At 40.0% G+C, this 27,073-nt stretch overlaps 1 protein-coding gene across 1 annotated transcript in view; it reads left to right on the top strand.

The window, feature by feature from the left end:
* The window catches only part of DPP6 (dipeptidyl-peptidase 6), a gene marked incomplete at its 5' end in the record, with an annotated part of 102,180 nt that overhangs the window by 25,219 nt on the left and 49,888 nt on the right, over positions 1–27,073 (top strand). The window contains 3 exons of the mRNA XM_010016742.1: positions 20,373–20,527; positions 21,130–21,227; positions 26,320–26,443. Of these exons, the coding sequence (XP_010015044.1) occupies positions 20,373–20,527; positions 21,130–21,227; positions 26,320–26,443 (377 nt within the window). The remainder of the gene's footprint in view (positions 1–20,372; positions 20,528–21,129; positions 21,228–26,319; positions 26,444–27,073) is intronic.

Genomic DNA, 27,073 nt, shown 5'->3' with positions numbered 1-27,073 from the left:
CCTCTAATTTTTGGATCACCATCATTCAGGCTTTTGGAAGGAAAACAGAATACTATTTACTGTGGTCAGTGGTCTCCTTGGGGCCATGGAAGGAAGCCAGTTGTCCATCCTGACCTCACTGGTCAGCCAGCAGCTGCCAGTACTCTTAAGTCAAGAGGTATCCAGCAAGTGAAGTTGTTTGTGTTTGCCCTGAAGCCCTCGTAGGTATGTGAAAATAGATATTGTATCACTAAATGAAGTATTTCCAAAAAGTGGTATATTAAAAGTTGCATAACAGAGCTATTATGGTTTTCTCCTTTACATGAGTTCTATTTCTCTGCACCAAATTTATTACAGTAGCCTTGGGTAAAATATTCTATCAGAAATCTGTGTCACCATTTTCTGATTACGCTGGTATTTTTAATATCTAATTAGTATACTAGCACTTCAAATATTGCATAGATTTTTACCTATGCCATGCTTATCTGAAGTCTGAAATAACTCCATGGAAGCTAATAATGGTGTTCTGGATCTGCACCATGGTGCTGAATGCGAGGGTCTTGCTTTATGCCCACTCTCAGGGTTGCAAAGGAAATATCTTAAACTGACATTATTCCCAGGAAAAAAAAAAAAAAAAGAAAAAAAGAGTGTAAATATTAGAAAGTATTTGCAAATTTACTCCAATTTGAGAGCTATGTTTTTCCTCCATAAAATCAAACCTGTGCTTTGATATGGTAAAACACAGAGAATACATTTAGGTGATCAGGTTTACTGCAGATAAAACAAAAATCCATCTTTTCTGGGTCAGTGGAATTGAGTTTGGGGTCTGTGACACATGTAAGAGTCTTCCAGGCTGTAGCTAGCCTCTTTGTCTCACTGCTCCTTGGCCTGAATAAAGAGTATCTGCTATAAGAAATAAAAAAGCAAAAATAAATGTACTGTGTCCAAATTAGAATGAATGAAAGCTACATGAAAGGGGTGCAAATTCTGCTGAGATGTGATTCTCACTAGAGAGCTGAGCTATCCATTATTGTATAATAGTAGGGAAATCAAAAGAATATCAGAAATAATGACAGAAGTCAGCTCATAATTTGTGAATGTCAGCTCTTCTAATGGGGGAAAAAGAAAACCCAAATCAAAAAGAGTCAAAAACTACAGCTCCAAATCTAAAACCAGCTGGAAACAGTCAGAGGTCAGAGCAGGTCTTTGACTGGAAGAGCAGAGGAGGTAATGACCTGTGAAACACAAAGGGTGAGTTACTGCCGAGGGCTGACTGGGGACAAGGGATGCCCCCAGAGAGCTGGAGACCACTGTTTCCTCCAGCAGAACAGGCAAGAGGTTAAACCTTTGTACATGAAAAACAACCTTCAGTATTCCAGACTGTGCTGCACGTGCTTGACGTTGCATGAGGCATGAGAAACAACATGCTCAGATCCTGGTACTGGGAAAACAAGATGGGTTATTCACACCAGTGATTCGAGTTATCTGCTCTCCACTGGACCTCAGACCTTTAGTACAGGAGGGGTGTGCATGTTACAGTACAAGGTATTTTTCAGATTGGGTCATAGAAGCCCAGTGGTGACTCCAGTGTTGATACAGCCAGGACATGAGGGTGACTCTAACTGGATTTTGCTCTGCATCAGGAGAACTGAAGAATTAGAACAGATCTTTAAAGCGATCAGATTGACATATTGGCAGTTTCTAAAAGATAAAGCATCCAGGGATTGTATCACTCTCAACACTCAATTAGTTTATGTTCCTATAAGTAACTACCATATGGCGTAGCTTCTGCACCAGCTGTTTTCCAGTCTTCAATGGGTACAGGTCTACAGGGGAAACTATGCTGCAGAGTTAGCAGTAATTAGAAAAGTGGAAGAAAATGGCATATTTTAAAGATGATCTTAAAACTTTCAGAGGGGTAAGTAGTAAAATACAAGTGGCTAGGAATGCACTGGCTGTACTGTGCCAGGCTGGGGATACCAGGTGCCTGCAAATGCTGTGTGTTGGCAGCAGGACATGTTGCAGAGGTTACAGCTGCTCCTGGTGTGCAGAGGTGCAGCCAGGGTGGGACAGAGAAGGAACCACATCCAAGTGGATGGCAGAAACCTTTAATCACATCCTGGTATCCTGGGATGCAGACTGAGGACTGCAAGGACTGAGCCATGCTGTAACCAGATGTTTTCTTTCGAATCCATGGCAAACATGGAGTGATGCATCACAAGCTATGTTTCATTACCCACCAAGGCAGAGCTAAACCATAGCTTCTGCTATGCTTCTGCTTAGGAGATGAGACTGAGGAATAAAGAGTGTTTCTATGTCTGCTCAAGTCTACAGCCTTCAGCAAGAACAGTATCAACTGCTTGTTTTCCCCAGCCTCCTTGCCAGCTTCCCCCTCTTTCCACTGCAAACTGGATTTCCTACTTGGAGATTTATTTCCATGGCACAGCTGGGTCATGTAGAGCTGGATTTAATGCAGTTCTTCCCAGTTCTTTTCTTCTAAAGGATAGTTAGGCCATTTCTGTGTTTACCCATGTCACCTTGGTCCTGAATGATCACACTTTCAGCCAGCTTGTGCTACCAGCTTGACAAGCTGTTATTTTCATACCAGAAAATTATGATTAGACTACTTTTGGGGGTTTGGGTTGGTTCTTTTTTTCTTTTTGAATAATGACTGAAAATTTTTTGTGCCCTTCTCCAATCATAAGAAGTTTTAAGACCATGAAAGTTCTTGCATGTCACTCTACACTGGAAAATTTTAGTCTGTTGTTTTGAGTCACATGGAAGACTACGGCAACACAAAATGCTGCTAAGGTCTAAATGCTGTAATTTATTCCTAATTTTTTAAAATGCTTCTTATTGACAAATTCCTTAATTGTGGATTTTGAAGGAATCTGTTTCCACTTTTAAAGGATTTTTGAGATATTAATGAGAGTGGAAGCATCGTACCAAAGCAAACTATCAAGGGCTCTGTGCTTTTATTCATAAATTTTCCTGTGATGTAGCTATGTCTCCTAGATGGTTTTGCAACTGAGTGTATTCCTCAGTGTGGTTTACAAAGGCCTGATCTCTCCTGGGTCACTTTTTCTTATGCATCTGTAATTCCTCTCAAGGCTGAATCTTTTACTGTTTTTTGTTGTTGTTGTTGTTATCTACATACTCCTAACACTTCTTTTTTGTGTTTCATGTGTTATTTTTAAGATGGTTTCAAATCATCTGAGATTCCTGCCCTTTTACCCCCCAATTCCAATGAGGCAACAAAAGCAACGTAGTCTAAGGGAGAGAGGTGCCTGGAGGGAAAGCGTTAATACTAAAGGTCATGTGAATGCTTGTTAGCAAAAAAGAATAATTCCAGAGTGGTCCTTAAAACTTCATTAAAGATCAGAGAAACATGCAATATTGCATTAGCTGAAAGAAAAACTATAACAGGATTTAATATCCTTGGAAATGTTGCAGAGTTTATTTGAAAAATAAACCCAACAACAGTCTATTAAATTTATAGAGGAAATGGAAAGCAGAAACTCAGAAGACTGTAATTGCCACCTGCAGATATAATAATTAGAGTAAGAAGTAATGAAGGAGGAAATCAGAGGCATCTCACCTCCTTAGCAGGAAGGTGGAAGTTTATATTGCCACCATGTGGTAAGACTGTGGAGAACTAGGAGCAGCTACTCACTGTCAGGATTCGATAGGATTGCTGCAAGCAGTGAGAAATCTGCATGATTTGCTGGAAAAAATATAGTATGCAAATAGCATCCTGATGAGGAATGAGCAATGTGAGATGAAATCCCATTTTGCTTTTGATTAGTGTGTACGGCTGGTTCTTTGGTGGTGTGTTTTGGGGGGTGTTACTTGAATTTTAATTCAAAATTCTGATACATAAAATATTCAGTAGAAAAGTGAGCAGAGTGCAGAAAAGAATTTTTTAAAAATGTTCTCTTTAAAATGAGGTCATTTATAAGCTTTTATGAGTACAAAAATCCATCATTCTGATGCATGTCTTCTTGAAATCATCTCCCAAATTTCAGCATTAATTTTGATTTTCTCAAATTCTTCTGATAATCCTGGGATACTTCCCAGTTCTATCACATTTAGAAATATGAGCCTTAGTGTTTCACAAGGGACTTTTTAGAGCGTACTATATGGAAACATAATTATTTTTCAAGCAGGAAGTCTTCCAGTTCTGCCTAAAGCAGGATTTGGGATTCATGAAAGTGTGTCAGCTTGTTCTTTCCCACCACCCCACACCTCCCCCCCCCGGACTTCAGATCATAATTCTTCATGACATGACAACTGGTTGGTGTAGAAATTATTAGAATTCAAGAGCATGATTTCACAGCCTGAGTCGGATGAGCTTTTCACAATCCTCTTTTGATCAGATTAAGGCTGGCCCCTGAGCTGACCTGCAGCCAAGGAGAGCCGGGTGAGCTTCTCAGCCCGCTATGGCATCACTTGCTTTCCCTTTGGAGATGTCCATCCTGCTCCACTGCAAAGTCTGTTTCTTGGCTTTGCTGTAGCGTAAGCCTTTTTCTTGTGTCTAATGTGCATAACATCATTTTCATGGGGTTGTTCAGGTGCCAGTGTAGCAGAGTGTTTAAACTTCACGCTAAATACAGCGGTCGCCTTTGTAAGAGCAGCCCTCCTCCTTAGCACCCACACACTTGTAGCTAAAACGCAAGGATGAGATTAAATAAGCATCACAGATGACAGTCAGCTGTATCTCTTGATACATGTCTAATTATGACCTTCACTGAGGCAATTATTCTGTCTTGGTCTTAATACCTTTTGCAACCATTAATTAATAAACCTTCACACCATGTCCTAGTAGAACAGGGATTATTACCATCTTTTTAGAAACAGACAAACTGAGGCACAGTCATTGACCTGTTTTTAGATGAGATGAGAGAAATTAGGACTCAAAACTGAGGTGAGAATCTCACCTTGGCCCCTAGGTGCAGAGTACCACACAAAACCCCGTATCTGACTGTTCTCGACATGTTCCTGGGGTCACCACCAGCACAGCACTCTTGGCAGGTCCCCTTCAGGTTTAGTCACAGGGCATGACAGATGTACAACTGGAGAGATGTGTCTATGTGAGTCACTGTGCAGGAAGGCTGGGCGGGTCCCAAGGGATTTCGACAAGAGCAAGAGCCTTTCCAACACCTGAGGTAACCTGCAAGCAGAATGTAAACATCTGCTGTTAAAGCTGCCCCAGCTGCGCCACGCTGTTACTTGGGTTCTGCATGGTGGAGGGGCTGATGGACTCTCACCTGAATTGCAAATCCCAGAAAATAGGAGCAAATCTCTTCAATCCTCCCTTTTTTACACATATGACTCACAAGAATTTGCCTCCTACATTAGTTTTGCTTTCCCTCAAAGTTGAGTCATTGTCTTGTATTTGATTTAACAACAATAGCAGCAAAAAAAAAATAAAAATCAGCATCGGTTGTTACTGCCTAAGACTAGATCAAAAGCAATTCTTTAAAGGAGAAACTGGCAAGAAATAGAACTAAAGAAAAACAGCTTCTAAGAGCAAAACATTATGCTTTCATGCTATTGTGTTTTAAAAATTGAAGGCAGCAGTCTGAAAACAGACATCAAAATAAATCTTACTTGATGGGAATTATCTGGAGATCATTGTATCTATTGTATTTGTTTTGATTTTCCAGTCTCTGCCTCAGACTGCAGGCACAGAGATGACTTGAAAGATTCAATATCTCATTTTAAAAATTAAACTTCACTTGATTATTGAACTGACCCATACTAACCCAGAGACTGTTAGGTATTATCCTGGAGTATCACCAGCAGGCTAGAAATGGTGAGAACAGGAGACGAGGCAAGAGCTGTCCCCCCTGTAGCTTAAGGATTTAACGTGCGATAACTGAGGCTGTGCTGCCCCTCGGAGGCACAGCACAAAGTTGCAGTACATGAGAAGGGAAAGGATGAATTACGGTGCCTTGAAGTCATCTTGGTTTTTCTCTCTCCCTCCTCTCTTCCCTTCTCCCCTCAACACCCTGTGTATTGCCCGAAGGTCTGTATGTGTGGATGCTCTTGATAAGGGTCTAAAAGCACTGTGATTTAGCACGTCTTGCCTAGGTTGTATCATGTGCAATGATACACTGGAGAAATCATTAGGAGAAAACATAGGTATTGCAGGAACCTTTCCTACTTCTCATCTCTTTTCTCTAATGTTTGGCATTTGGTATAACTGTGGAGATCTCATCAGCTCTTGAGGATAAAAAAACTGGTGGGATGGGAGTGTTAGAGAAGATTCAGGGAGTTAATGTGGTTATTGTCTGGCACTGTGAAGCAGGGAGTAGATTTGGGAATTTCCTTGTTTTAATCAGGTCTGTGAGTGGAGCTGCTGCTCTGGCTCATGGGCACCACTGACAAACACCAGACCCAGAGCAACAGTGGAAGAAGTTGGCATCCTTCTGCTTGTACAGCTTGTGACAACACATTGAGACAAAAAAGAAGTTCAATTCTGCTCACTCACAAACTCAGGATTCTTCTAAAAACCCCTTTCGTGGGAATGTTGAATTGTGTCAAAATGTTATGTTGTTTGAGTAAGAACACCTCCAGGCTGTGATGGGGCAGCTCTTGTTTAAGAACCTACTTATGAATTTTGGGCATCTGATTTTGACCTTGCTAGTGAGAATTTGAACTGGGTGCTGACCTGGCAAATAATGAACCAGGAAAGCCTGGCATGCATTAGGAATATTTCAGTGCTTTTGTGAGAATTAAAATGATGTAAGTGAGAATAATAACCCTGAAAAGGAGAAATGGTAACTTTATTGGGGTTGGTTTGTCTCCATTAACAGAGAGCATGCAGTGCCAGATGAGAGGTGGGAGTAGTAAGACAGAAATGCAGACGTAACAATTTTCTTCTAGTGTGAGCTGCCATTTGGAAGTGTTATGGTACATGATCTACTCATTCCTGAGGCCCAAGGTTATCTTTAATGAGCAGATTACACAGCACAGCACTGATGAATGGTACCTCAGCCTGAAAGTAAGTTGCAAGAAGGATGGAGAAGCCAAGAGGTATGTTTTCCTCCATTCCATGAAGTCTTCAAAAGGGCCAGCTCCTTTCCCTGGGAGAGGAGGAAAGTGGCAACATGATGGATGTAGCCATGTTGCTCAAAGCCCAAGTGCTGTTACTGACTGCGCATATTACTATTAAAGCAGTCAACCTTTCTGTTCCCCTCCCAGAACTGATGTTCACCTGCATGAATTATTTGCTTGGCCTGTGTAGAAATTACAAATGCAAGTCCACCAAGTGCTTGGTGGTAAACAGCAGATCACAAAGCATTTGGCTTTGGCAAAATAGCATTCCTAGGACATCTAGAGGCTGTCCCTGACCAGCAGTGCCCCATGTTTGTCCAGTTCTTTTCTAGGAGACAGTATGTATTTGAAAGTGCTGCATAAATACACACAGCTGTATGATTTGGAGGTGAAACTAGTCCTTTGCCTTCAATGCAGCAGCTAAAATATGCTTGAAGATGAAGAGTCTTTTCTCCTGGCTGACTTGGCTTCATTTTAAGCTTGTAGTTTAGATTACTGGAAACACTGTGCACTCCGCTGACCACTTGAAAAAAGGAAAGAAAGCATAAAATAGTTTCAGTTTTTCCTGAACAGATGTCTCTTTTTGGTTTGAAGTGGAAAATAATGAATCATATAGTATGAAAGTATGAAAGAAGTAGATTTGTCTCCTTCAAACACAGAGGTACATAGTGGGCAAGCATAACACCATTAGATTTCTTTATATTACATTGAAAAACAAGAACTGAATACTTATTTAATATGTATCACTAGATATTTATTCTAGTTATAGTTTTGGACTTAAAACTGCAGTAAGCCAGCACTCTGAGTACACAAGGCACAGAAAGATAATTTACAGGCAATTAGTCACCCAGGTGCTGGTGTTTATAGCAGTATATCATGGTTGCTTTTTCAGTTCGTGATCACAGATCTGCAAAACAGAAACCAGGTATCCTATTAGCACTCCTTAAAGAAATGCTCTTCACGCTGAAAACTAATAAAATTCTGTGTAATCCTGATGTAACCATGGTTTGAGTATTTTCACGTATTGGTGGAATCCGCTAAGCCTGATGAAGAGGAAACCTCATACCTAACGTGCCAGCAATGTAACTAGGAGCACACAATCTTCAGGGGTTGGAGTGAATGACAGAGAAACAGCACTCTGAAGAAGCTTGAAGAGTAAATCACAGCTTCCCTCTCAGATGGATGCTCCCACACGCAGCAGCAGGGCACAGTACACACCTCAGGGACTGCCACAGCCATGCGTCATAGGTGGGAAGGGATGTTTAGCCAGCCCTCGGCTGCTGTGTTTTCCAGGGGGAAAGTTACCATGGAAAGATGAAAGACATCCAAGGAAGCCTTAGAAATAAAGGGCAATATGTGTTAAAATTATCATCTTTGAGTGTATCCCATTCCAAATACTTCAGGAATAACATGACTTACAAAATTGCTGGCCTGGCTATTCCTAAGTACTGCATAAATACCCCCCAAAACAGGATCCAGTCCCCAGACTGCTTCTGGGAATAATGAGTTGCCGGTCAGCCTTGATCTCAACACAGCAGTGCTGCTAACATCATGGGTGTCATGGTAAAAATATACCGGTGGAAAAAGGAGCTGCTATAATGAGTCTTTTTCTATATGGGAATTGTCCTTGATATTACATAGGAAGTGTTTAAGGGTAGAGCAGGCTATGAGGGCCTTGGAAATGAAGAGTAGTCTATGCTAGATATTGTAAGCTGTTAGGTAGATAAAAATGGAGCCATCTCCATCCTGCCAATAAATGCAACAGATAAAGAGGGCAAAGGGAAGGGTATTTTTTTTTCCAAAGCCATCCTTAATCAGCAAAAAACAGCAGACAAAATTATCTTTGGTAGATGGGGATTTGTGGGGTATTGGTTACATTTATTATCTGGTAGGTTATAAGCTTTATTTTAATTTCCGGTATTTGCCCGCTACATCTTAAGGAACAATACGAGCTGGATCTAGTGTGTGTCATTTATAACTCTGTGCATGTCATTTATATGGTAATGGGGGAGTTTCCCTCATCCCCAGTGATTTCTGCAGAATTCTACATGCTGGTTCTCAGTATATTTAGCTTACTCCAGTGTAAATTAAAATGCACATCCATGATCTTTGAACAAAGTGGGCAAGGATAATTAGTAATTTGATACTGTTCTGTACAATGCAATTCAAAGTAATACTTATAATTTACAGTTAATTAATCAGGGTTTTTCTTTTTCTTAAAATTCTTAATTGCCTATGATATTAATTTTTAATAAGTTTTTTCCTACCAGTTTTAGATCCAATTATGCAGACAATTTCTTTTTGCTGTTACTGCATGGCCCTGTGTGTGTGTGTGTGTTTATGTGTATATTTCTATGCATTTTGTTATTTTTTTTCTGCAATTTTTATGTGCTAGTTTGTGCATGGGGGTTTTGTCAGCTGAAATTAAAATGTTGAAAATAATGGAATCAATGCACGACTATGAAAAACAAGATACAGCAGGGAATAGAAAACTCAAATCAATGCAACAAAATAAAAAAATAAAATCTGAATCTCTGGAATTCTATTGCTGGTATGAATAGTTACCCTCATCTGGTATCTAATTCACTATCCAATTGAAACTCTCATTAGAATAGTCTAATTCTTGTAGCTTTGAAGTAAAACTAGCAGTCAGAGATGTGAACTTTTGACTCTCCAAGGAAATTAGAAAGGTCATAAGTTGAAAAATAAAAATAGCTAATATAGACATGTGGGGGTAGTTCCCGTGATGAGAAATTTGTCATGGACCAGACCTTCACTGGGCAATGCGCTGAGTAGCAGATACCCTCTTGGAAGCAAGAGATGGGTGATACCACCTTGCTCACCCCAGCAGTGCCCTTGGAAGCCTTCATACAAATGTGAATGGAAACACTAACAGTAGCTTTATTTCCACCTCCTAAAGGTGTTTCCCTAATTTGTCTGTCCTTGTCTGGGCATGTGCTTATTCCCTTAGTATAAAGGGCTTCTAAGTGTTAGGGGCAGAAATGTTGTTTGCTGCAAACCGATTTATGCTTTGCTAGCATTTCCCTGCTGAGCATTCTGCATATGTAAAACATGGTGTTATATTTACTCTCTCACTTACTTATAGGAGTTTCTGGGCTGTGGATGTCAATCAATCAGAGTTACACAGACTTGGTGCCCTTGCCCTTGGTGCAGGGTACTACATGGCTTTCCCTCTTGTCATATTGCAGCTAAAGACATCACTTGTACCCAAAGCATCTCTAGGTATCTTCTGGGCATTAGTGGGGTTTAGACTGAGGTCTGCAGCTCCCCAGTAATTCCAAGAGGTCCAAGGAAAGTGTCTTTGCAAGCTTTTGCCAGTAGATTTAGAATTACTGTGCAGTAGTAGTGCATAGCTCAAAAATATTGAAAATAAATTTTTTCCTGGGGGTAGAGATGAAAGAGATTTTGATAGGTAAATGCTGTACTACAGGTATGCTTGTCTATTCTGTGTACTTACCTTAGACTTGCACGTACGAAAAACATAATTTCTGTTCAACATGCAAGAGCCACCACTCTGATAAACAGTCAAGCCACACTGATCCATCAGTGGCATAACCTCATTACATGCCATTAGCTTCATTAATAATAAATGGCTTTGTTATTTAATAAGAGTATTTTTTCTGAAATATTGCTATAAGCTAATTTGAGTCCTGTTTTTATCCTGCTCTATTTTTTATTATTCCTGGGTAACTCTATTGATCTCTGATTATTCCATACTGTAAAATCAAATTCATCCTCTGAGTCATTATTGAGCTAAATCTCTTTGTTAGCCAGATCCTGAATCACTGTTCAGGTTGAAACCTCCATGAATATTGCCATAGTAGGGCAATATAAGCTCTGAGTGGCTTTTTAATAGCTGTTCAATGACTGTAGCAGTTTAATCTGGGTAAGAAATTTAGAGCTAAACTTAATTCAGCCAATGTGCTACAGTTCCCATTTTATAAAGCAGGGCGGTATTTTGCAATATTAACTGACATTTATTAGCACTCCTGCTAGGTGACTAGCAGGTCTGCTCAGAGTGAATAAATCATGCAAGTGATTCACATGAATGACAGCTTGTGCAAGTGCTGATAAAAGTCCATGGGGTTGAAGCATCAAGTTCTTTAATAGCGATGTCAGGCTGTTCAGTCTTCTTATCTCTCATATTTCTTTATGAAACATTAAAAGAGATTGCTTTTGGGCACTTGTGTTCTTGAACTATTGCAATCGTCTAATGAATTTTTGATAGTCAAATTCAGAGGGGTTTGTGATCACTAACTTTCTTGATATGTCTGTAGCTACTGAAATGGATCCCCAGTGTCAATGTTGGCTGTCCATTTTCCTGCTATCATAAACCCCACAGATTAGTTGGGAAGAACCTGTAACTTTTAATTTAAAGGAAAAGTGAAGTGGAAGCTACTTGAGCAGGTTTGAATAGAGTAATATGCAGCACGTAATGAAAGCCTTGATTTGTCTCACTGCATTGCACAGATAAGCAAATTGTATTTCCAGCCATAGCAACCTGTTAAGCAGCGAGGGGTGGGGGAGGAAGAAGAAGAAAAAGAAACAAAACAAAAAAAGGAGAAAAAAAAAAAAAAAAAGATTTGCCTGTAAGAAACCCTACTGCACCAGTCAATTGGGCAACATGAATTCTGCCTTGTCTAGGTCCTTATCAGCTGAAAGGGTATGATACGACCTTGCAATGAACATTTACCCACAGCAATGAGCTGCAGTGCAAATGACTCAGAAGACTTTTGCCAGGCAAAGCTTCTACAGATTTAGTGCCTCTAACTAACAGGTTTTCATGGAGAGCTGACAACAAGCTGTGGGTTTATGTTTATGCCAGGTGATGGAAAAATACATTCTTATTACGCCTTCATGGCATACAGCAGTGTGCTTCTGTGGATGGGTTTTCTAGATACATTTGCTCTTTGGAGTGAGTGAGAAACAGGAATATATGATGATCTGATCTCTAAGTAATATTTCTACTTTCATAATTCAGTCCCTATTTTCTTTATTATATCTGGACATCCTGACAGATCACAGACTTGCCTGTGTTGATGAATGTCTACATGCCCGTCTAGCCAGGATGGTCCAAGAGGTTTATAGTATGGCTGAGACTGACTCACACCACCAAAGGAGGAAACCTGCTAATTGTTAGGAGCTGTTGTGAGAGTTAATCATTAATGCTTTGGAAAGGAAAAACCTAAGGGTTGCTAAGGGTGGTGCACAGGGGAGAAAAAGCCAGAAGCACAGAAAAGGAAACTTCTGAAGAGAGCAGAAGGATGGTGTGGAGTTGTTCTGCCACGTTTGTCCAACGAGAACAGTGTTTGTTGCAAAAAAGCCCCTGAAATGCTGATGTGCCCTCAGGATAGTATGGCATTTTGTCTGACGTCTGGTAACCCTGCCTACCTGCTGTGGCTGCTCTGGAGGGAGTCCCAGACCTCCTGGGGAGCTGGAAGGCCCATGGGAGACACAGAGTCCATGGGAGATCAAGGGACAGCTCCTCTCCATGGTTTTTTGCATCCCAAGTGGGGTTTGTACAGCTGAGAGTGTGCACAGTTTGTTGGGACGTGAAGATGGCCTGAAGGAGCCCCAGCCCCTCCAGCTATTTCCAAACAGCTGAATTCTTCTCTTAATTGTGAGAATCCACCTGTACTTCTCAGTTGACAACATACACTTATGTGCATCTGTTTTGTTAGGGTTGTTTGGGTTTTGGTTTTGTTTTTTCAACAAATCTATTTGTATGAATGAGGAAGATTTCAAACAATAGTGATTTCTTAATTACTGCAGCCTGAGCCTGGCTTCCTGCGTGTATTCTGGTAGGAGCTGCAGAAATATACCTGAGGAGGGAATCAGGCCCATAATCAATACCACCAGCATTTTGAAGCCCCCAAGCACTCAGACAGCAAAGAAGGTCTGGCAGCTACTTGTCAATAACTTTGTAATCAACATCTCAATGCCCTGACTCATATAACAGCTACAGGATCCTTTAGTGTTCAAAACACAACAAATCAGGAGAATCAATGGACTGGGGAAAAAGAGCAAACAAACAAACAAAATAAAAGGAAAAATGACAGAAGTGCCCTACTAGCATTAGTAGGTAGTTGGGAGTATGGATAAGGAGCTCAGGTTGGAGTGATTAGGATTTGGCCATGGTGTCTGGCAGAGTTGCCTCTGATGTTTACACTCTGGCTCTGTTGGATGCTGTTTGCTCTTCATTGCTGAGTCATTCCCTCAGGGGTCTTTGCCAGGTATTAGACAGGATCCAATGGTGACATGTCTTCTGCTGGAGCATGGCAGCTTGTGGTGGTGTTACACAGAGCCTTACTTCATCTCGCAGAAGGAAAGGTGGACCATAGCCCATTTCCCTTCAGATTTTGTGGGCTTTGCCTCTTTGCTAAGCTTGGGCTTGGCTCAGGATGTGCAACAGCTCTGGGGCCCATATAGCAGATGTGAAGGCAAGTCACAACCTTATTGACCATGCAGAGCACATGAAGAGTCCCATAGGGTTGTCCTCAGCACCCAGCATGAACCACCCCACTGGAATGAGCTTCTCTACTGGTCCTTGGCATCTGGGCACAGCAAGGCAGAAAGCCCTTACCAAACCCTCACCCACTGTCTCAATACAATGTTCTACAGGAGCAAGGGGTTGCAAGACTGAGCGAGCAGAAAACACGGGCTCAAGCAATTAACCACATGACTAAGGGGAAATTAATGACACTTGCAGCCTACACCTTCCTTGTGCTTAAGGAGATGCTGATCTCCTAGTTGGGTTCCTTTCCCCGAGATAAGGGGCTGCCACATTCCTGCAACTGCCAAACAATGGGACCCCCTTGCCTGTGTCTGTTCAGCTCCATGCCTGCATAATGCTGCTGCCATCAGGTGGTGAGTTTCTTGGATCAAGAGTTTGATGTTTAAAACGTGCTTTCTGAAGCAATTCCTCAAAACCACCATAAAAGCAAGTAGTATTTTGTTCTTCATGAGCTTGTTGCCTGTCAGTGGTGGAGGAGACTCTGTGTTCCGAGTTAGGAATAAAGGGTCAGTGGGGTGAGCATTGCAGCTCAGATTTTCTTAAGGATCTCTTGGACAATGGCCAAGCACCTTGAGAATGGTTGTCTGCATACAGGGAATGTGAGACAATTTTTTTTTCTACAAAAGGTTGTTGAATTGTTTAGTGGCCTTGCAAAATTATGGGGTTTTCCACCTGACTCAATTAGACAACTCTGAAAGAGGATTAATTGCACAGAAATCAATAATGCTTCAGGGCTGTTGCTGACATCAGCATAAAATAATGTCAACACAGGAAAATATAGATTGGATATAGTAATACAAAGCAGTTTTATACTGTTTGCGCACACATAACTACTTTTACGCTCATTTTATACCTGTTACAGTGACTTAATGGAAGTTGGTATAGATCTACACTACAACAACTCTGAAAAATTTACTTGCTTGTATATGAAAGATGGCACAGTGGCCTTCTAAAGCCTTCCCTGAAACACATGTCAGTGGAGGCCAATATGAACAATGAATTTTGCCTAACCAGGTAAAAATACTTGCTTTCAAACTATACAATAGTAATCAATTTGGACGTGTGGTTGGTGTTTTGAGATGATCTAGTAATTGATTTCAAAACAGATGGCAGCTGTCAAATAAGCATTTGTATTTATTTGATGTTTTTATGAGAACCCTGGGGGTTTTGCTGTCTCAGAAGTCTTTGTTTTCTCCTTTCCTGGACCCCCTTTCTCTTCTCTGATCTCTCTTCCTCTCATGTTCTTTTGATGCTTTCTACTGACAAATTCTTTTGAGCTTTTTTTCCTAACGTAAGCCATGGCCTTTATGCTAGGCTCTAATTTCATTTTGTTTAAAATTCGTTTTTATTAACAGTTTTAATAAAGCGGCAAAATGTCTTCAACACACCAAATACTTAATGATCTGAGCATCAGCAACAATACATTGCACAAACAAAACCATTGATTATGCTTCCTGGAATTGCTGCACTTTACCACATCTGCAATAATTAACATAGAAAGGGAATTTCCCTCTGTCAGACAAAATCTCGCATAATACTTCGTGTAAAAATTCAAGTATTCAGAAATCAATGGGTCTGTTGACAGAAAACTAGATATGTTTATGTGTGTGTGTGCACATCTTTATATCTATCCAAAGGAGAATCGAACTGTTTATTATCTGTCTTTGTCCTTTGTGAGCACAACATTCATAATACTGTTTTGATTTCCTACTGAAGAAGAAAATGTAATGTCTGGAACAAGAAGAGAATTTTTATTGTATAAAAGAAATTGATTTATTTTATAGCTAAAGCCTGCTAAGTACCTCTACTCATTGCACCCTTATTTTGACCTCTTGAGATGCAAAAAGCCTCTACTTTTCTAGATGCAGTTAAAAACCCCTTCCTGCTCAGCCTCCAGCCTCCTCCATTGTTATAAATGGAAGTTACTTTTTTGAAGTCAATGACATTGCAGTTGTTACTGCCGCACATCAGTATAACACAACAGGCTTCACCAAGGGTAAAAACACAGCATTCGGGTTTCCAGAAGATCTTTTGTTTACCTGCAGTACAGATCTGTGAGTAACTTTTTCTTGGAAAAGGTCAGTTTCTTTGCATTCATTGTAATAGCCTTCCTGGGCCTTCTTTTTAGAAGATGTTAGCAGTTAGAAATTGAAAAGCTCTTAGGAGCAGTCTTTCACTGAATTGCTCACTCCTGTAGAAGGGCTTTATGTGCCATGACCAGCAGACCTGTGTTGGTATGGCTTTCACTGCACTCCAGCAAAGGGGAGACAGTGTGGAAACATGGGCACGGGCACATCTGGAGCATGGCTGTGGAGTGGCAGGATCCTGCCTTGGATGGAGCAGAAGCATGAGGACAGCTAAAGAAAAGTGGCTGATCAGGGTGGTTTCTTCAGCTATTCTCATTGTACATGGGAACTGGGGTATTGATGCTTGTAATATATATAGCTTCAGAGAGTAAGTTATACACTAATACAGCTATATGCCTCTGTTGAATAGATGTTCCTGTTGAATACATGTATTCTACAAAAATGTCGAATATATTTTTTTACTTGACAATTATTTCTTTATTCCTTTTTCTTAGTTTTTCCCCTGAAATAATTTTTTTTGTGGCAGGTTTTTGGTTTTAGGGGTTTTTTTTTGGTTGTTTTTTTTTTTTTTGTTTGTTTTTGAAAGTGATGGGGGTTACAATGGTACCTGCCAGAGGACTGGTTTGTCCAAGCATCCTTGTCTTTTTGTGCAGGTCTCTGTGTTAACTCACACTTGAAAATTACAAGTTATTTGTGGTGGATTTAAGAACTGGAAGAAACCTCTCAGCTACCCAAATTGTAAGAAGCCTTCAAGCTACCACTGGGTTTCCCATCCAACTTTTGGTGAAGGCTTCATCCTTTCCGTAACAGTAAGACAGAACTTTGCCATCTTCCACAGAATGGCATAATTCACAGATACGACTCAGGATGGACAAAGACTGCAAAACTAGACTTTTAGAAATGTATGAAGAAACACCCGTGGCCATTGCATTTAGATGCACCCATTAACAAAGAGGAGCTCTGCCAATCTAGAACTCTGTGCAAGCTTGGGCAGTGGATTTGTTATGGAAATGTCTGTAGAAATGACAGATTATGGGTCATAACATTAAAACCATGTGTGTATATTTCCAAACGTGGTGATACGACAAGTTTTATCCAGACTCTACTGGTTGCCACTGAGGTTGCAGAAGGTAAAGCCCTCATGCTTTTCCCTGCTTTGATTCTGTAAAAGAAGGCAGAGGTCTGGATGCACTTCAGTGGGACTGTTCAGTGCTTAGGCAGAAAATAAAAACTATTTGATTTTTATGGCTTAACCTCTGCCAAAGGTGCCGTATCAGTATCAAAAGGAATAGCAAAATCCACTTGTGAAGATTCTTTACAGGATTGGGGTGGATATCACCCATGGAGGGAGAAGCCAGATCATTTTTTGAAATCCCTTCCAGCCCTATTTCCTGTGATTCCTTGAGAAGTTTGTTACCTAACATAAGATACAAGTCTGCTATTTCATTGCTCTTGCAAGTACTGCTGGCATTAACTCAAAGTTTGCAACAAGCAAATGCTTCCTTTCCTTTTATACATGTGCTGAGCTACTTTTGGATAAGCACACTTAAAAAAACGTCCATCCGATCTCTGATCCACTGTGTAGTCCATCCAGGTATTGCCCTTATGGTATCGTGGCCAAATGCTACATCGAAACCCAGACTCATCACATCTCAATACTTGGCAGCTGAGAACCACAGCAAAGGATTTCTTTTCTGCTTCCTGTTACCGAATATAATCTGACCTAGGCCTTCAAATGCTCCTGAGGGTCTGTTAGCTCAGAAGACTCTTTGTTCCACACAGCTTTGAAATGGTCATTTAATTACATCTTATTCAGATAGAAGGGAGATTAAAATGTACATCCTGTAACACTCCTTGAGCATAAAAATTTCACTGAATTGACAGCTGACTAATACATGTCCACCCCAAAGAGTCACTACTTATAAACAGGTCATCCAGCTGTTTCAGAGAAGTTTGATATTAAATGTGGTAACATGAAATAAGCACTGATTTGCCTCAGACACAATGTTTTGACCCAACCACCAAGTCTAAGGAGTTCTTTTTCAGTTAAAGAACTACACACCTCATTCTCACTATTTCTAGGGTTTGCGTGCCCCAGTGTGGTGGCTGGCAAGCAAAGATGTGGAGAAAGGAGCACAAAATCACCAGCAACTAACAGAAGAATCTCTGCAGCTCAGCCACAGCATCCCTACATCATGTAGCACTCAGCAATTGTAAGCTTTGAAGAAAAGAGCTAAAGTTTTGATCAATTATTGTTTTATACTCTTAGCGAGGTGGTCATGAGGTACATGCAGAGTGGAGGGTTGGTCTTTAAGGAGAACTTGGTTTCTCATATATGAGAGGTAGGATCTGAACTAACTTCAGAAAGACCCAGAAGTATGGAATGCAACTGATTTTCTAAGCATGTGGTGAATGAAAATGCAAGAAATTAAGTGTCCCCAAGAACAGTTTGTCTGCAAATTATGTTTTACTTTCAGCTGAAATTTTCTGGTACTAATGCATTTTGTAGTTTATAAAAATGTTCCCTGGTTTGCTAAAGCTAACTCATTTCTCTAATAGTGGCAAGGTCCTGGCTTTGTTTCAAGGCAAAGGTTCACGCAATTAAACCTCATTAAGAGAGAACTACAAAACCTGTACTAAAACCTTTGTGGCATGTGACCTTCAACAGAACTGCTTCATTAAGTCTGAGATCCTGGAGAAAATGTTTACTGAATAAAGTCGTTCCTAATTAATGTTTAAAATGTCAAGGATTCATCTGCCATCCATTTTTACTCCTTTTCCTTTATGCTTTTAATTATCTCTTTAATGAGCAACAAATCTAAAAGTCAAAAGCAGCATCTTTCAGGTGTACATGCAACAGGTACAACAATGCAGCAAGGCAAATTTGCCAGACATGCTTTCCCATGTATAATTGCGACTTCTTACATGTCTTTCCGAAACCTTACTTACATGTTGCCATTCAGTATTGACTCATCAATTTTTTATTTGTAGAAAGTATAGCTGTTGTGGATGATTTTCCTTTGCACCATTTCTAATGGTACCTTAAGTTTTATCTCAAGCCATATGCAAGCCGGGATTAACAAAGTTGTTCATTTTCTCATTTCCATTATATTCATTCTATTATGAATATAATCGCCTACTTTCCAAGGATTGCTCATCCAAGATTTTTTTAAAAGAAGTAAAACAGTCTTTGGTGAGTTTCTACTCTTCAGACCAGAGCAATATCCTGGTTTGATTAAGGGGTCATCATAGGGTGGTGTCCAAACATGCTGGGTCTGAACTCTGAAAATCCTAATTTTTCTGATGACCAGTGATAACAGCAGACATTGGAGCTCTTTGGACTTGTGTAGCAGGACTTCATGGCAATGGCTTAGAAACACTCTGCAGCCTTTTTAATTCTTATTCTCACATTAGAGTAATAGGACCTGTCTTCCTGCCCATCAATCTGTACAGCATATGCAAGCCCTTCTGCTGTGGTTTAAATAGGAATGACTCATGATATTAAGCCTCTTAATGAAAATGGATTACATTATTGCCTCGTGAAAAATAGGAGGTTTAAAAAGCCTCCAAGTGTCTTCCAAATGTCAGTAACTGGAGACACTTTGGACAAAGAGTAAGTTTTAGAGCTTTGCTGGGTATCTATAAGCTGAAGTCATCTTCACAATGAGGGATGTTAAATTATATGGAAAACACATTAGAAATTAGAAGTTCTTTGAATTTGTGTTTGATAAGAATTAGGCACTGGCAGTCTACAAAATGATTTCTTATGACGGCAACCTTGTTTTCTCTTTACATACTTGAACTCTGACATGTTTTTATTCTTATCATAGAATCATAGAATAGTTAGTTAGGGTTGGAAAGGACCTTAAGATCATCTTCCTGAGTAGCTTTTCAACAGCAAGTGCATTATTCCAGTCACAAAAAAATATCTGTAATCCCAAAATTCAGTGGCCAAAAAGGATCAGTCTCTAGCCCTGGCAACTCATGGGAAATTTGTTTGCAAATGGGATTTTAAAAATGAAATAGGGATAAAAGTCAAGATGGTATCCAAGCCACAGACTCTAAAGCTTGGTATCTTGTAAATTGTTTACAAGTTCCAGCATGGCATAACTTATAGAAAATTGCTATTTTTGTTTATTCCCAACTGGCAACAGAGCTTCGGAAGATTTAAATTGTAGCGGAAGAATTTTTATCTAACTATAAACCATTGATATGTGCTTAGTATGACTTTGTGAACTCCTTATGAAGGCAAACTAAATCTCAGTCATTACAGTTCTCCATTAGCACCAGGGGAGCCGTGGATATGTTGCCATCACGCAGATAGGAACCCAAGACTGCCAACACGTGCACAAATACATGTTCATGTATATTCTATGTGATAGGATACATATTCCTGTGTACAGGACACACTGTAGGAGTAGCAGGGACTTTTATGCTGTCATGAATGTGTGTACTAATACAAATAATCTGATGTTTCTTGAGCAAGGTAATTATGCTTAATAACCTATATATTCAGAGTAATTGTTATCAATTGTGTTCATTTGTGTATATGGAGTAATTTAATGAGTATTTTAAATTGATATTCCTGTGGCATCTTCCACCTGCTGTGGTTAGACTGGGATTTCCATATCTGCAGTTTCATTTATTACTAACTAGTAATTTACGTCTAATAGCCTTTTTTTCTGTTCTCGCTTTTTTTTTTCCTTAATTAGAGGAGATCTTAAAGACTCATATTGCTCATTGGTGGTCTCCTGATGGCACCAGGTTAGCATATGCAACAATTAATGCCTCCAGAGTCCCCACTATGGAGATCCCGGTATACACTGGCAGCCTTTACCCTACTGTTAAAACGTATCATTATCCAAAGGTAAGGGAAAATAAAATGAATAGTCCTCTCTCTCAGTATTGATACACTGCTGCTGCTACTGCTGTAATTCTTTATTATAAGACAGTACAGGAGTGTGCCATGCTGCAGCAATTTCTTCTGGGTGTCTTGCTTCATGTACTGATTACCTAAGACCTCACATGTTGTTCCAAATTGAACCATCATTTAACAGGAGAGATACCTACGTACATACAGGTTTTGTGGAAAGTAACATATGATTCACTAAGGGATGCCCTTTCCTACAGAACAAAATGAATCAGTATTTTATTATGTTTACCATCACCCTGTTAAACAACCTTTTATCAAAATGTACATAAAATAGTGGTATTTCCAATCACTGTGAAAAGTAGCATTTTTTACCAAGGCTAAAGGTGTCCTAAGTAAAATTACCTCTTGGTTGTGCCTGCCAAGCTTTCCTCACCTCAGTGGCACATTACCACAGTCGCAGTTTCCTTGTGAACTTCAGCAATCCAGTGTGTAACCCCATACAATGGAATGCATTTTATAACCCATGGAGATACAATAAATCAAAACCATTCAGTGTTGTATAAGATATGATAATTTATTCTTATTTTAAAATCCAGGCTGGAATGGAAAATCCAACTATTTCTTTACATGTGATTGGTCTGAATGGACCTACCCATGACCTGGAGATGACTCCCCCAGATGATCAGAGAATGAGGTAGGTGCTTTCTCACCCTGGGATGTTGGACCCCAGTTCTCTTGTGGTTCTAAATCAGACTCTCTCTCTTTTCAAGATCATTTTACAGTACTTTTTTCTGCCACTATCAAAGAGTTTTATTTTGTGTACATTTGCTTCCAATTTTTCAAGTTATTTTTCTTTTTACATGTATTTTATAGGATATTATTAGTTTTTTTATTTGAAATCGCTGTGACCCAGACTTACTTCAGAGTAGGGTTATTTTTAGAGAACTTGTCAGAATGTCCCCAAATCCATAAAAACACATTATTTTCACATGTAATCACAAGCATTGTAGAAGGGATATTATCTGCGACCTGTGTGAGAGACCATGAGACAGAAACAGGGCAGACCTACAACACAGCAGATGTGAGCTCACTGCTTCATGATGTGAACATGGGAATGAAACCAGTGGACATTCTGCAAATACATTGCCCAGTCTTCATTAAAAATAAAAAGGAAAGATGTTTTCTGTTTTTAGAGCAAGCGTATATTAGAAGTTGGTCTGCAATTCAGCCAACTACTTAGACACCCATTTCTAATTAAGCAAGCACTTAAGTCTGCATTCAGCAAGAGATTAAAAGTTTGGCTAGGAATTCAGCATGTAGTGAAAGCTTGAGCTTCATTGACGTTTACATTGTGTGTGTTTATGTTACATTGTGGTTTACATTTATTTTTACATTTACATTTAGCTACATTTACCTTGTTCAGGAGAGAAGCAGCTTTAGATCATAGAACCATTACAGTGGGAGTTGCCTTTCTTTGCTGGGAAAGCTAGTGTCAGCCTCAGAACGTATTTTCACTGAATAACTCTAAAATACTCCAAATCCATTTATGCAACAAAAGATGTGTCTGACCTGTGACCAAACCTAATGGGCATAAATGCACTTGCCTTTCAAAAATTCAACTTCAGATCTTCTGCTATATAGCAGGCAGCAATTCAGCATCACAGTAACCCAGTCACAATATCGGAACTGCAGCTCCTGGACAATACCATTTTTCTCTTGCTAGCTTACTCTGTAAACAGAGAGACTCAGAAACATTTTAATTATAGTAATAACTTCAGGCTGCAGGAACCAAGTGTTGTTAATGAATTTGCTCTATATGGTTATGGGTGGCTGTAATTTATTTAGTTGCAATCAATATTGTAAAATGATACGAAATATATCATCATTAATTAGCCTCTGTATATTTCATCAAACCCATGGCGATTGCTGTCTCTAGGGCATAATATAAGTGGTGCTGCTAGAGCAATAGGGGTGCATTTTCATTACGCATATGTTTTCTGAAATGAGAGGATTAGTGTGATAACATTTCATTAAAATAGACAAGAGGGATGTACTGTACAGTTAGCTACAGAAGGGAGTTTCAAAGAAGCAAGGGAAGTTGGTGATAAGGATCTTCAAGCAGAACAGTCCTATCTGAAGCATTTCAATGTGCTCAATCTGTTCACGCAGATGATATATGGACAGAGCAGTACTCCCTGGTGTTCTTTTCATCTGGAGCAAAGTGGCTCAGTATAATTAATAAAGCTGAGAATAAAGTGGAGATATGCCAGGGTCTTTTTTTCTTTCAGAATTAAAGGAAGTCAGACATTTTCTACAGGATTGGAATATTTTCCAGTTAAAAAAAAAAAAAAAAAAAAGAAAAAGCAAAGCTGATGATGAGAAAACACATTTTGAGTGAAAATTTACAATTTTGATTGTTCCTTTTGCAAATCTTTTTTTCTCAGCATTTTTACCACATTTTCTCCAATGCCATGCTTTTTTGTAAGAAAAGAAAGTGAAGACAAGAGGTAGAAATTTGGCCGGGGGGGGCAGGGTTGGAGGGGAGAGGAGGAGATGAGATGTATTATAACATTTAATACCTGACAGGCATTTTTTATTTTTGTGCAAACCATTGCACTCCAAGAGTTACATCAGCAGGTTCTCAGAATTGGACCACGATCCAGCTTACTTCTCACATCGTATTTGCATCCCAAGTGCAAAATTAAAGAAAAAGGTTATCTCCCCTGAGTGAAGAAATCGTCATTGGTCCTTGCATAGGTCATGAACAGATTAATAATGGAGAAACTCTGACAACGTGAGGCTGGACCAGAAGCAGGAGCCAGCGGTATCCCAGGGACCGTGGGCTGGGCTGCTGCCAGTCACTTGGCCATGTAGTATATCACTGTCTACAATTTGTGGTGTTTATGGCTTTATCACTGTTGTCATACTTTAAGTATTCAGACTGTAGACTCATGCCTCATATTTTAGATTCATACCTCCAGGAAGCAACCAAGTGAAATTAGGGTATAAATGATGGTGCTGAAAAACGACCAGTCCTCAGATGACTGCAAACCCAAACACCAACGTCTTTACTGGGATTGGGAAATCAGTTGCACAGCTCAGCGTAACTGCACCCCTCCTGAAGGGGCTCAGACAACTTATGCTTTTCCTTTTGGAGGGTGTAACCCACTTTGATGTGGATGTTTACAAATAAAGTGGTCAGGTGCCTTCTGATCTAGATTTTGCTCTATGGGAAGAAATCGGTTCTCCTTACGTCAGCTTCATATAAAATCTGGGATAGGACAGGTGAAGAGAGCTTGGGAAACGCGCTGGCTCCCCATTTCTCTCCACTGACTGCTCAAACAGTACAATCACACTTCATTGTCTTACTCTCTTCTGCAAAATGGGAAACATAAAACTTGCTTGTCCTACATAAGTGTCGTGGTTCAAGCCCAGCCGGCAACTTGGAACCACGCAGCCACTCGCTCACTCCCCCCCTCTTCCTTCCTCCCACGGCTCCTGGAGGGATGGGGAGGAGAATCAGAGGAATGTAACTCCCATGGGTTGAGATAACAGCACTCCAGTAACTAAGGTATAATACAAACCACTGCTGCTACCACCAATAATAATAATAATTATAAGAGGAATAACAAGGGGAGAGGACACAACCGCTCACCACCCACTGACCAATACCCAGCCCGACACCCAGCCCGACCCAAGCAGCGATCTGGGCCTTCCGGGTAACTCCCCCCAGTTTCTATACTGGGCATGACGTGCTGTGGTATGGAATACCCCTTTGGGCAGTTTGGGTCAGGTGTCCTATCTCTGCTTCCTCCTGGCTTCCCCTCCTCTCTGGCAAAGCATGAGACTGAGAAAGTCCTTGGTCAGAGTAAACATTACTGAGCAACAACTAAAAACATCAGTGTTATCAGTGTTGTTCCCAGGCTGAAAGTCAAAAACACAGCACTGCACCAGCTACTAAGAAGGAGGAAAAATGACTGCTGTAGCTGAACCTAGGACAATAAGAGATGTAAAATGAATTAAAGATTCCACACTAGTATGAGACTAGAGCAAGAAGTATAAAAGTATCTGCAATTGTCTGCTGGCTAGGGTATCCATGGGCTTGATGGCTGGGAGAGGCTTCAGAGAGTAATTGAGACTTCATGCCCATCTCTGGGGTGGTAGGGAATTTCATGTTTGACCTAAAATAATTATTAAAAGTTCCTGAGAAAGAACTGTGGCTCCTGTGCTCAAACAGCAAGAGGGATGTAAAAATTGAATATATGTCCTTCAAACTTTAAATTGGATTTACGGAAAAAAGGCTCCAAGCCACAATATATACTAAATTCACATTTCTTTTCTGGGGAGACTGAATCTGCTCAGTTAATTTTGGAGAGAAAGAAGAGACAGTTATACAGTTTAATTTTGCTTTGTTGGGTTTTTTTTTCCTCTTAGGGCCTATGCTGTTATTGATAAAGAGTAAAATTACAGTCTTATTTCAGGCTGAAAATTTCAGATTGCTGTCGTCTCACCTGGAAGTATCCTTCCTTCCAGTGCAGTGGATGCAATCATTGAGGTCTTTTGTTGTTTTTCCCCAGCTATTTTCAAGCACTAAATACTGCTGAAAAGTACAAAATCAATTTCCAACTTGTTATTTTGCTAGACAAATGGGCCTTTGTTGCTTTTGCCCTTTCTCTTCAGTATATGTAGGAGTGCTTGCCAGAACATAAAGTACTCTCCAGTGACACAGCACATTAATTCCAATGAGAGCAACAATTCCTTATACATATTTTATAGCAAACAAATGAACTAATAAATTTTTTATAGACTGTATGCTGTGAGAAGTCATATTATAATTTAAGGATGTCTTTGGCCCACATAGCCAGGCAGTATCTTATAACATTACCAGCTTTTCAGCTCAGCCTGAGTTTTACCCAACAGATAAAGTGGTGAAGCCCTGAATTACTGCAAAGGTGAACATCTGTGGGTACCTCTACATACTGGTTCTGAGGAGGTGACCATCCATGTATTTACTCGTGATTCTGTATTTTGCAGCTTAGCCAAGCCTAAGTGGTTCCATTGCCTACTATAATACAGTACTTTTCCTAAAGATATTGATAACAGGACTGTGCAGCCCACACTGGTGATTTATTCTAAGTATTACCACAACCTGAATATGTCCAGCAGTAGAGGATGGTACAGGGAGTGTGGGATGGCGGATTTGCTGATGCAAACTGTCATATCTCTGTTGATGTCTTTATAGCAACAGACGTATCTACTTTACAGAAACCCTGTGTTTCTCTAAACTACATCCTTCTTGCTATTTTCATTTCAATATAACACTTGGGGATATTTTGGTGTGTAGTAGGCATATTTAGAGGCCATTAACTCTTTATAAGCATAAAGAATCCAACCTTGGCAGTGATGGTTCTGAGTCAGCCAGTTAGTGTGCTCAGAATGGAAATTGTTTGCAATTTCTTTTCCACCTGTGCATAAATTTGTAGCTCCAGGCATTCCAATCCTTCTTGGAAGATGGAATAGCTTGAAAGATTCTTTGTCTCTGCATTCGTCTCTTCTTTGAAAATGACTTTCAGAAGTGGCAGATAAAACACCTGCACAGCCCTAAAAATGACATTTTTAAGGCTTGAAATCCATACATAAAGCAGCCTAGAGATATAAAGATGCAACGTTCTTAATAACTTGATATTGCTCCTGGACCATTTGCTTGCAGCAGCCTCTGACTGCTCTGCCATGTTTCAATTCATTAGGATGTCACTACTGTGATTTATGTATACCTGTGTTTGCAGGGACTACTACATAACCATGGTGAAATGGGCAACCAGCACCAAGGTGGCAGTAAACTGGCTGAACAGGGCCCAGAATGTGTCTATCCTGACACTGTGCGACGCCACCACAGGAGTCTGCACAAAGGTAGGAGAGATGAGCCAAATGGTCACTTGCCATCGGTTATCATAACATGCGCAAGGAGAAAGTACTTTCAGTTATTTTATGTGGCAACAAGTCAGCTGACATACATCTGTTTAGGCAGACACGGAATATAAACAGTGTCTGCAATATTTACTTTTTGCCGTTGTTGTTCTTGCCCCTTCTACAAAGCCAGGAACCCTTTGTGTGTGTGGGTAAGAGAGTGATTACCTGTCTTGAAATAACCGTATACCTGCACAAGCACACACACACATCAACAGTTTGTAACCTGAATGTCTTTGCATCATTCTAGTTTAATGGGATTATATATATCTAATGGCATTAAAAATGGTTCATGCTTATCTACCTACATTTTAATTATAGTTAATTAATCCCTTCTACAAACGCACTAATGTAAATGGTGTCTTGATATAACCTGTGTAAGTATTAGCAGGTACTATCATTTAAACTAGCATAGGTGTTTCCACAGCAGAAAATTGTTCTTATATATCCATACCTTGAAAAAATGATGCAATACTGTGTATAGACCACCATGCAAAGTCTTTCCTAACAACTTTCATTTCAAACTTAATTTATTTCTTAACAAGCTTTGTTTCTTTGGGGTATAATTTATCT

The sequence above is a fragment of the Nestor notabilis genome, unplaced genomic scaffold (genome assembly GCF_000696875.1).
Source record: "Nestor notabilis isolate BGI_N333 unplaced genomic scaffold, ASM69687v1 scaffold4246, whole genome shotgun sequence".
Lineage (NCBI taxonomy): Eukaryota > Metazoa > Chordata > Aves > Psittaciformes > Psittacidae > Nestor > Nestor notabilis.
The sequence above is the reverse complement of the archived record's forward strand: the minus strand, read 5'-3'. Positions and strand labels throughout refer to the sequence as shown.